The 8,217-nt window shown below is 42.1% G+C and overlaps 1 protein-coding gene across 1 annotated transcript; it reads left to right on the plus strand.

Annotated features, from left to right (window-relative positions):
* Positions 1-780: 780 nt before the first annotated feature.
* Positions 781-4,140, plus strand: LOC147879631 (pentatricopeptide repeat-containing protein At3g03580-like). Its single transcript, XM_087372168.1, has 2 exons — positions 781-1,228; positions 1,412-4,140. The coding sequence occupies exons 1-2, from the start codon at positions 1,189-1,191 to the stop codon at positions 3,676-3,678; spliced, it is 2,307 nt and encodes a 768-aa protein (XP_087228294.1). The 5' UTR covers positions 781-1,188; the 3' UTR covers positions 3,679-4,140.
* The last annotated feature ends 4,077 nt before the right edge of the window (positions 4,141-8,217 follow it).

The raw sequence follows: 8,217 nt of genomic DNA on the forward strand, positions 1-8,217 counted from the left end.
GTGTAAGCCAATAGCAAAATCCTTGGGTATTCTGCACTGGTGAAGCTCTTGTGCGAATAGTGCCATTGCAAAGCTTGGATTAATAGCAGTAGTGTGTGGGTTTTGCCTGTACCTGCATTTCCTAACAAGAATAAGCACAGCGGTGGATTGTCATAAAGGCGTTTCTTTAGCATCACATCTTCGAGCAGTATTCTTTGTTAGTTGCTGATTCAATTTTCTAAGTTGCTCGAAGTACTTTTCATTCGGTATGAATGCCACTGAGAAGTTTCCAAGGTTTTCCTTGCGAGTTTGTTGTTTGCAGTTCTCGAGGTCTATGCTGAGGTTGTAGACATTTGCGTGCGGGTCTTGTGCACTTGTAGTGTCACCAGACATTTGTGTGTGTCTTCCCTCCAAAATGTTGATTGGTGGTTCAATTTCTTTGTTGAATTTCTTGAAGTTTACCTCGACGAACAGACCATATTGCAGGTCCATCCATAGGAGAGCCCATACGCAGATCACCGACTGCTCCAACACCAAATCCTCGCAGGCTCGCACATGGTAAATGTCCAAGAAAAGGACGTGAGGAGAAGATGCGCCTCCAAAGAAATCGGCAATGAATTGAAGTGGAGCGCAATGACCCGACACGTGGACATCAGAAGAAAGTTGCATGCACCAATCCTATAATTCCACCGAATTAATAAAAATAAACCGAAATGAATTTCGTGGCATCGCCAAATCGAACCTTCAGTAAGCCTTCCTTATGGCAGGCCAAAACCAACACTTTCTTTGGAGGGCCAAAAACTTTCCTCCTCCAATGGGACATAGCGCTCTAGCCTCCTTTCAAATCCATCACCCCCCACAAAGAATTCCACTACTATTGGAGATGACCCTGACAACGCTGGATGACGCTTGCGATTGGGCAGTGACGACGTACGAGGAAAACGGCAAAGGACATACCAAGGAATTAGGGAGGCGAGGGCTTCCAACGAGGAAGGGAAGAGGACAAGAAGCGAAATGGGAAGACTGCGCAGGGGCTCTGGAGTTACGAACGGAAAGGGACAGCAGACGGGAAAGAGAAATGGTGCACCGGGGGGTGGCTGAACCTTATCGATTAATGAACACCAATTGGCGGCATTGGAATTTCCTGGTTTGGACGTCAGATGATGATCAAGCACTCATCTGCGCGGGCAATCAAGTCCTAACTCTCTGATGGCTTCAGGAGTGGTGGTGGAGGCATATTTGCGTACAGGTACTCCCGTATTTGCAACTGTTGAAATATGAGAAAATCTGACGATTAACTCATTTGGTCTTTACATGGGTAATTCCGGTTTGGAAGGGCTTTTTCGATTCAGAAGGGCTGTCCTTATTTTTACGGATTGAGGAGCGACTTTTTTTCTGGCGACACCCAATCGTCTTTCGTTGTGGTCTGCAGTAAAGATGAACGCATCTAAAGTGCACGAGCAGAGTAGTTGGGAAACGCTCAGTATAGAGGAGGCCCTCACGTCTATGGAACGGATGCCCCAGTTGCTTTCAGTTCAGAAGCTTACATCCACCTTGCATAAGTGCAGAACTCTGAAAAATTTAGCGTATACCAAGCGCTTGTATGCCTGCATGTGCAAAAGTGGGCTGGAAGATCATAAATCTCTTGGGAACTATCTCGTGGCAATGTTGATCCAAGTTGGATGCATGCATGATGCTCAGCAGGTTTTTAACAAGTTGGTTGATAGGAATGTATATTCTTGGACTTCTCTTATCTCAGGTTATATTGAATGCGGGGAATCACAACATGCCCTAAACCTGTATCAGAAAATGCAAGAGGATTCTGTACATCCTGATAAATATACCTTTGTGGCTGTACTGAAGGCTTGTGCTAGGCTGAAAGATGCAGAAAGAGGCAAAGAAATACACGCCCAGGTTGCCAGAAAGGGGCTAGAAAGAGATCTTTTTGTCTGCAGTACCTTGGTGGATATGTATGCCAAATGTGGCTTGCTTGTAAAAGCAAAACAAGCGTTTGACAAGCTGCCAGCTCGAGACATAATCTCGTGGACTGCACTAATGGCAGGATATGCTGAGCATGGGCTTGGTGAGGAAGCGCTGAACTGTCTTGAACACATTCAATTGGAGGGTCTCTCTCCAAATGTCATCACATTTGTTTGCAGCGTGAAAGCTTGTGGCAGCATAGGAGCCATAGACAAGGGCCGCCAAATACACACTGAGATTGCCAGAAAGGGGCTGGAAAGTAATCTTTTTGTTTGCAACACCCTGGTGGATATGTATGCCAAATGTGGCTTTCTTGCAGAAGCACGGAAAGTGTTTGACAAGCTTCCAGTTCGAGACAAGGTTTCATGGAATGCACTAATTGCAGGATATGCTGAGCATGGACTTGGAGAGGATGCGCTGAACTGTCTCAAACAGATGCAACTGGAGGGTCTTTCTCCAGATGCTGTCACATTTGTTGGTAGCTTGAGAGCTTGTGGCAGCATTGGGTCTATAGACAAGGGCCGTGCAATACATGCTGAGATTGCCAGAAAGGGGTTGGAAAGAGATCTTGTTGTTGGCAGCAGTTTGGTGGATATGTATGCTCAATGTGGTGTGCTTGCTGAAGCACAGGAACTTTTTGACAAGCTGCCAGCTCGAAATGAGGTCTCCTGGAATGCACTTATGGCAGCATATGTTGAGCATAACCTTGGTGAGGAAGTGCTGAACTGCCTTGAACAGATGCAACTGGAGGGACTCTCTCCAAATGCTGTAACTTTTGTTTGCAGCTTGAAAGCTTGTGGCAGCATAGGAGCCATAGACGAGGGCCGAGGTATACACGCCCATACTGCCAGAAAGGGGTTGGAAAGAAATCTTTTTGTCAGCAACACCTTGGTGGATATGTATACTAAATGTGGTTCTCTTGCAGAAGCACGGGAAGCCTTTGGCAAGCTGCCAGTTGAAAATGAGGTCTCATGGAATGCACTAATGGCTGGATATGCCAAGCATGGGCTTGGCGAGGACATGCTGAACTGTTTCGAACAGATGCAACTGGAGGGGGTCTCTCCAAATGCTGTCACATTTAGCTGTATCTTGAAAGCTTATGGCACCATAGGTGCCATAGACAGGGGCCGCGAAATACATGCTGAGATTTCGAGAAAGGGGATGGAAACAGATCTCTTTGTTGGCAGCAGCTTGGTGGATATGTATGCCCAATGTGCGGGGCTCAGAGAAGCACGGGAAGCGTTTGACAAGCTGCCAGTTCGAGATGTAGTCACATGGAGTGCACTGATGGCAGGATATGCCCAGCTAGGAGAAAGTGAGAATCTTTTCCATATGCTTGAGAGAATGAAAGCAGAAGGAGTAAAGCCAAATGAGGTCACATTCTCCATTTTGCTCAAAGTTTGCAGTCACACAGGTCTAGTGGAAAAGGGCCAGAATTTTTTTGATTCCATGAGCAAAGACTATGGCGTAACACCAACTATTGAGCACCACACTGTAGTGGTTGATCTTCTTGGCCGTGCAGGCCAGTTAAATGAGGCAGTGTCAATGGTGAAGAAGATGCCTTTCCGTCCTAATATTGCATTGTGGCTTACAGTATTAGGTGCTTGTCGAAAGTGGGATAATGTGGAGCTTGGAAGATTAGCCTTTGACCATGCAGTGCAATTGGATGACAAGGATGCTGCAGCTTATGTGTTGATGTCTAACATTTATGCAGACTGAGGATGGGTATGTCTCAGATTTGCATTGGGAGTTATGAGAATATATGTTGATGCAAAAAAAATGGGTGGTGTGGTCAGATTGAAAAGCTAGCTATCGCAGGTGCATGATCAATACACACAAGGACACCCATGCGTTGACAAGGATCTTCGAGTCCATAGGAACTACCATGCGGCCACTGATATCAAAGATACAGCCACAAACTATTATTTTCAGTGATGCAAACTACTTTGATGTCCTTAAGGGAGGAAAGTGTGGTGGCTTTAGTGCATCTACAAGCATCCCTCGTACTGAGTGATAAGAATAATACCCAAGCAACAAACTTATTCTAAATGAGACTATACCATGAAAGCCAATGATGAATCCTGCCTTCATATAAGACCTAAGGTCCAATTATAGAGAGCCAAGCATATGATTACTAAGTGATAAATAAAGTGGAATGGATATAGAAGTCCTTGCCCAAAAAGTCCTAGCCTCCTTGCATTCCCAAGAGACAATATTGGGTAATCTTAGTAACATGCATTTCCATGACACGAAGGATCAGCTCCAAATTTCTCCTTCCATTTGTTTACGACAATCCCCGCATGCAAAGAAAGTTGAAGGAAAAGAGCAATCTTTCTATCTCTGATGGAACCTCAAAGCCTCTCCGGAAATCCGAACTAATCTGAGAACTTTCCTAGTGAGCTGCTCTTGATATGTTAAATTGCTAATAATTATACATAATCTATATATGGCAATCAAATGCATTTATACAATTTGTTATAGATCCATGTGATGCAATAGAATATTGCATACACAACAATGGACAATAGCATAACAAAAACCTTAAATGGCACTACGAAAGCAAGTCTGGCCTCTAATGCACCTATAAAAGAATGCTTAAACAAACTAGCAAGAAGATGGTGGTGTCTACCCTCTCAAGTCCAAGTCACTCTTGCATTTTTCAGTCTACTTCTTTTAATAAAATATGAAAAGAGAGGAGAAGAGTGGAGATGAGGAGAGAGGACACAGCTAGAGAGCACACACAAATGACTAATTGTATACTAGATTTAGTTAAAAATGTAGAATATATACAAATTCATTTAGGGTTAGGGTTACGGGATTTAACCCTTTCCTTTATAGCACTCTATTGGGTTAGTGCTATGTACATATGATCACATGATGGTGCTATGCACACGTGATCACATGATGTTGAGCGTGAACTCTGAACACCTTTCCTCAAGATCAACATCATAAAGTAGGCCTTTCCTCAAGATGGTGATTCTAGGGAATCGAAGAAGGACTGAGCATTACATTTCATCACACCTCTTTAATGGAAATGTCCTTCCTCTGCGTCAAACCAAGAGCTAGTCGGTGTTTCTCGAATAGCTCTTTATCGAGTGGTTTGGTAAAGATGTCTGTGACATTTTCTTTGCTATCACAATGCTGCAGTGTGATGTCACTAAGTAACACTTTTTCTCTAATAAAGTACTCTCTGACATCAATGTGTTTTGTCCTGGAGTGATATACTGGATTCTTGGCCACAATGCTTGAGCCAATTGATTATTACAGTATATTATTATTGACTTTGACTCATCAAGTAATTTGTTTTTGATAATAGTCTTCTGAGCCATATAGCCTCACATGCATCTATAGTGAGTGTCCTATATTCTGCTTCAGTTGACGACAAAGAAACAGTTGGCTGTTTGTTTGACAACCATGATATAGCACCTTGACCAATGAAAAATGCACATTCCTGTGTCGATCTCCTGGTCTCATGATCTTCGGCATAGTCACTGTCACAATATCCATGCAACTGTGGATGACTTCTTATGTATTCTATCCCAAACTGTCTTGTACCTCTGATGTATCTCAAGACTCTTTTGGATGCATTCCAATGAGACTGTTTTGGATTTGTCATAAATTGTGCAAATGAGCTTAATGCATAACAAATATCTGGTAGTGTGATAGTCAAATATATAAGAGATCCGATGAGCTGTCTGTAGTACTTGTCATTGATTGTAGGCTTTTCTGAATCTTTAGTAAGTTTCAAACTCTGTTTCATGGAAGTGGCTGCAATCTTGCAACTTGCCATATGAAACTTCTTCAGGAGACTATTAACGTGCTTGAGCTGACTCATGAATGTGCTATTTGAATCTCTCAAGAACTCAATTCCAAGACAATACAAATAAGTCTTGTTTCAGTTTTCTAATGAAGCTATCCTTGCTTCCCGTCACAATCAGATCATCTACATACAAAAGTGCAATAGTAATGTCTTCCCCTTGAACTTTGTAGTAGAGAGTATGATCTGCATTGGACTTCATGTATCCCAAATCAGTAAAATACTTATTGATTCTGTTGTACCAACTTCTGGGTGCTTGCTTTGAGCCGTAGAGACTCTTCTTAAGATGGCAAACCTATTCTCTTTTCCTGGTTCAACATAACCTGCTGGTTGTTGCATGTAGACTTTCTCGTCTAGATAACCATTGAGAAATGCATTCTTGACATCGAGCTGATACACATTCCATCTGCTGAGTGTCGCTAGTGATATCAAGAACTATATGGAATTCATCTTTGCTACTGGAGCATAAGTCTCATCATAGTCTTGACCATATTGTTATGCAAACCCTTTTGCAACTAGTCTGGCTTTGTATCTTTGAATACTTCCATTTGTACTTCACTTTGTATACCCATTTGTTTGCTATGGCCTTTTTTTTTTGTGGAAGGTTGCATAATTCCCAAGTATTACTCTTATACAAAGCATCTATTTCTTCATTCATAGCAGTTTGCCATTCTGGCTTGTCTACTGCATCTTCAAAGTACATTGGCTCTTCTGTAGCCATGATGGTAGTCATAAGAGCATAGTTGGTGGTTTCAACCTGAATTGCTTTGCCTTTTTGAGCATATGTCAATCTAGCTGGTGGTTTGCTTTCCCTAGTAGACCATTTGAGTTGCTGTGGCTCTGCTTAGGGTGTTTTAGGCAATTCTTGCTCTTCTTCATCAACCTAAATGACTGTGAAGTCGATGCTTCTATCTCCTGTGTAGGTGAGGTTTTCCATTCTGATTCCTCATCAAAGATTACATCTTTGGAGATAATGACCTTGCGGTTAATGGGACTATACAATTTGTATGCTTTGCTTTCTTCACTGTAGCCAACCATGATGCATTTGCATGACTTCGCATTGAATTTCTTGTAATGATCATCATGTATGTGGGCATATGCTATGCAACCAAATATGCAGAGATGCCCAATGTGTGGCTTATATCCAGTGAATGCTTCATAAGGAGCTATACCTTGTATCGGTTCTGTCGAAAGCCGATTAAGCAAATAGTTTGCAGTGGCTATTGCTTCTGCCCAATATTGATTCGGAAGATGCTTTTCACTAAGCATTACTCTAGCACTGTCTGCTAAAGTACCATTCTTCCTTTCAACTCTTGCATTCTGCTGAGGAGTATCTGCACATGTAAATTGTCTTCGAATGCTGTGATTTCTGCAAAAGTTCTTGAATGTTGAAGACATGTATTCACCTCCTCTGTCTGATTTCATGACTTTGATCTTTCTGCATGTTTGGTTTTCTACCATGGCTTTGAATTCTTGAAATCTGTAAAATATTTCAGATTTCTCTTTCAGAAAGTAGACCCAACAATATCTATTGTAGTCGTCAATGAAAGTCAAGTAGTAAAGTAAACCATTGATGCTGCAGGTCTGGGCATAACCCCATACTTCTATATGTATCAAATCAAGAATACCTCATGCACGAGAGATACTTCTGCCAAAATTGGTTCGCTTTTGTTTGCCGAAGCAGCATGCTTCGCAAACTTTTCCAAGAAACTGTAGCTTTGGAATTCCAATTGCCATATTTTGATTCCTAAGATCTAACAAGTACTTGAAGTTGACATCACCATATCTCTTGTGCCATTTTGCAGATAGTGGCATCTGTTGCGGTTGAGCTGACATGGCATGCTTATCTAGTATTGTAGCTAGCATTCTGTACAATCATCCTTCTTGACACCTTTTGCTACTAGCTGACATCTTCTGGATTTGTCTCTTGGATTTGTCTCTGATAGTGCATTCATCTCTGTCAAAGATGACTCTGTAGTTGTGTTCCATCATTTGGCCTACTGACAAAAGGTTCTTTGCTGAGCTTCAAGACATAGAGCGCATCTTTCACCAATCCTTTCATACGAGTGAAATTGTTCATAGGGATAACACCTGTCCCTTGAACTAGATTCGGTGTATTGTCTGTTGTGTAGATGACATTTTTCTGACCTTCTAATGGTTTCATCTCTGTGAACCATTCTTGATTATTTGTCATGTGAGATGATGCACCGCTGTTGATATACCAAGGATCCTGTTCCACTTGATCGACTTGATAGCTGAAATCCTCTTTGGCATTGTAATCAGTGTCGAGGTACACTATATCAGTTTGCTGCATTTCCTCGCTTGCAAGAAACATATTCCCATGTTCATTTGCAAAATTATTGTGACAAGAATGTCCACCATGATGATCTCCTCTGCCTCGAAAATTGCCTTGATTGCTACTGGACTGACTGCATTGGTCA

The sequence above is a fragment of the Dipteris shenzhenensis genome, chromosome 33 (assembly GCF_047967505.1).
Source record: "Dipteris shenzhenensis isolate YYH24624 ecotype China chromosome 33, Dip_SZ_1.0, whole genome shotgun sequence".
NCBI lineage: Eukaryota > Viridiplantae > Streptophyta > Polypodiopsida > Gleicheniales > Dipteridaceae > Dipteris > Dipteris shenzhenensis.

Excerpts from the sequence above, each read along its gene's own strand:
- LOC147879631 (XM_087372168.1), top strand. The coding sequence starts at position 1,189 with ATGGCTTCAGGAGTGGTGGTGGAGGCATATTTGCGTACAG. Across the intron at positions 1,229-1,411 it reads GGAGGCATATTTGCGTACAG|TAAAGATGAACGCATCTAAA; the intron begins GTACTCCCGTAT and ends TGTGGTCTGCAG.